The following is a 2,727-nucleotide window of genomic DNA, read 5'->3' as shown; positions in this document are numbered from 1 at the left end:
CCACTTCCTGGAGGAAAATCCAACCCCGTGCACCAGGGCCCTGAAGGCCTGATTGACCTGCTCATCCCGCGGGGCGTAGATGAAGGTGTTCAGCATGGGGGCAACGGAATTGTTGAGCACCGCCACCCTCTTGGTTAGTTCCACCTTGTCCTTGGCGGACGGCTTGACGTACATGAAGATACAACTGCCATACGTGATGGAGACCATTACCATGACCATGTGTGAGGATCAGGTGGAAAAGGCCTTTCTCCTCTGCTGAGCAGAGGACAGTCTCAGGATGGTTCGGACGATGGCCGTGTATCACGCGGTCATTAATGCCAGGGTGACCAGAAGCGTCTCCAAGGCCAGAAGGAAAGCGATCAGCTCTAGGTAGCGTGTGTCTGTGCACGAGATCCTCATCATAGCGGAAGAATCGCAGATGAAGTGGTTAAGGATGTTGGAGTTGCAAAGGTCTAGCTGGGCGATCTTCACAACCGGTGGGAAGCGATCAGATAACTGGAGAGAAGAAAGCAGAGGACCAAAAGGGTGCAGACACCCCGGCTCATGGCGGTCTTGTAGTGCAGCGGCCGGCAAATGGAGACGTAGCGGTCGTAGGACATGGCGGCCAGGAGGAAGAACTCCGTCCCGCCCAGAAAGATGATGAAGAACAGCTGACTGAAGCAGTTGGAAAAGGAAATGATTCTGTCTCTGGTGACGATGGTGACCAGGAAACTGGGAATGCAGGCGGATGTGAAGGCGATCTCCAGCAAGGAGAAGCTGCACAGGACGATGTACATGGGGGTGCGAAGGCCGGAGTCCAGGAGGGTGAGGGTGACGATTGTCAGGTCCCTGGTGACGCTGAATGTGTAGGTGAGGAAGAGGACGAGGAAGATCAGAGCTTGCAAGTGGGGGTCATCTGTGAGCCCCACGAGGATGAACTCGGTCAACCCCGTGCCATTTCCCATGGTTGATTGGTGGCGTCAGCCGAACCTGTAGGAGCACCGGGAGAGGTGTGAGAGCTGAGAGTAGGTGCAAGAACAGCCTCAGACGTGGGGAAGAGTCTATGGACCAAACAACAGGCGATTCCCCCTACCATGGACGGTCAGTGGTTCAGGCTCTAGCTGCTACAAAACCAAACTATATATACTTTGGCCAGAGAGGGCGTGGGAAAAATTTCCTCGATTCTGCTCCAGGAGATCCATCGGCCTTTCCTAGGTTCCGGTTCTTTGCTCACGGTACGGGTGAGCCCAGCCTCTTCTGAAACTCATGGTTCCTTTGGCAGTGAGAATTTCTCTGGATCCCACCCTTTTGTTTATTCCTCGCTCTTTCGACTGTCTGCTTCTTCTCTTCAGTCTGCTACTTCCTTGTTGAGATAATCATATCCAGTAGCCCTGATCCATGCAGCCAAGCGGGGCCTCTAGGAAGCCGGGCCAGAGATGTGATCCACTACATGCTATCACCTCTCTTTAGCCTTCCCTTTCTCTGACTCCTTCTTCTTCTCCTCACAAATCTACATCTCCAGCCCATATCTCTCACTCTCTTTGCAGTCTCGTATTTCCTCCTGCCTTAAAGACATCTCTTCCTGGATGTTCTACCATCACCTCAAACATGACATGTCGAAAACAGTACTCCTTATCTTCCCAAACAAATTCCGTCCTTCCCCCGTCTTTCGCATCACTGTAGACGGCACCACCATACTTCCTGTCTCGCTAGCCTGTAACCTTGGTGGTAGCCTTGACTTGTCTCTTTCACTCAATCCACACATTCAATCCATTACTAAATCCTTTCGGTTCGACCTTCACAACATCGCTAAAATCCACCCTTTCCTCTCCATCCAAACTGCTGCCACATTAATCCAAGCACTTATCCTATCCCGTCTTGACTACTGTATCCGCCTCCTTGCTGACCTTCCTGCTTCCTCTTCCCACTCCAGTCCATACTTCACTCTGCCACTGGGTTCATTTTCCTTCAAAAACGTACAGTCCGTGATTCCTTATTCCTCAAGAACCACCAATGGTTGCCCACCACATCCACATTAAACTGAATCTCCCTACCATCGGCTTTAAAGCACTCAATCATCTTGCCCTCGCTTACCTCCCTCTGTTACTTTCCTTCTACAACCAAGCCCGCACCCTGTGCTCCTCTAATGCTGTCCTTCTCACTGTACCTTCTCATTGTCAATCTTTCGCCCACGTCCTGCTCTGGCCTAGAATTCTCTCCCTCTTCATATCCGACAAGTCATTATTCTCCCCGCTTTTAAAGCCTTATTGAAGGTACATCTCCTGTAAGAGGCCCTCCTTTCCCCTTCACCCACTCCCTTCTGCGTTGCCCTGACTTATTCCCTTTATTCAATCTCCCTCCCAGTTCCACAGCATTTATGTACGCACCTGCAATTTTATTCATTTAAATTGTCTGTTTCCTCCTCTAGACTTGAAGCTCGTTGTGGCAGGGAATGTGTCTTATATTGTTATATTGTACTTTCCCAAGTGTTTAGTACGGTGACCCACACACAGTAAGTGCTCAATAAATACGATCGACCGACTGGCTGTCCCTTCCCCATCTCATACGACTTTTCCTCTTTTACCTCCTCTTCCCCTTTCTTTATCCTATACATCTCTTCCTCTTCTTTCTTCTCCTTTTACTTCTCGTTCTTCTCTTCCCCCTCATCTCCTTGCTCTTCCTCCCTTCTTCTTTATTCCTTATCCCCCTTCCCTCTTCTCCTTCCTCTTCCTACTCTTGGTCATACAA

General features: G+C 50.3%; 1 protein-coding gene across 1 annotated transcript; it reads right to left on the bottom strand.

Moving 5' to 3' along the window:
* Positions 1-300: 300 nt before the first annotated feature.
* LOC119922927 (olfactory receptor 6C75-like) lies at positions 301-944 on the bottom strand. Its single transcript, XM_038742550.1, has 2 exons — positions 534-944; positions 301-495 (listed from the first exon to the last, which is right to left on the bottom strand). Exons 1-2 carry the CDS (start codon positions 942-944, stop codon positions 301-303), a joined length of 606 nt encoding a protein of 201 aa, XP_038598478.1.
* Positions 945-2,727: the final 1,783 nt, after the last annotated feature.

Source organism: Tachyglossus aculeatus, unplaced genomic scaffold, assembly GCF_015852505.1.
Source record: "Tachyglossus aculeatus isolate mTacAcu1 unplaced genomic scaffold, mTacAcu1.pri scaffold_130_arrow_ctg1, whole genome shotgun sequence".
Taxonomy (NCBI): domain Eukaryota; kingdom Metazoa; phylum Chordata; class Mammalia; order Monotremata; family Tachyglossidae; genus Tachyglossus; species Tachyglossus aculeatus.
This window is presented reverse-complemented; position numbering and strand designations above follow the sequence as displayed.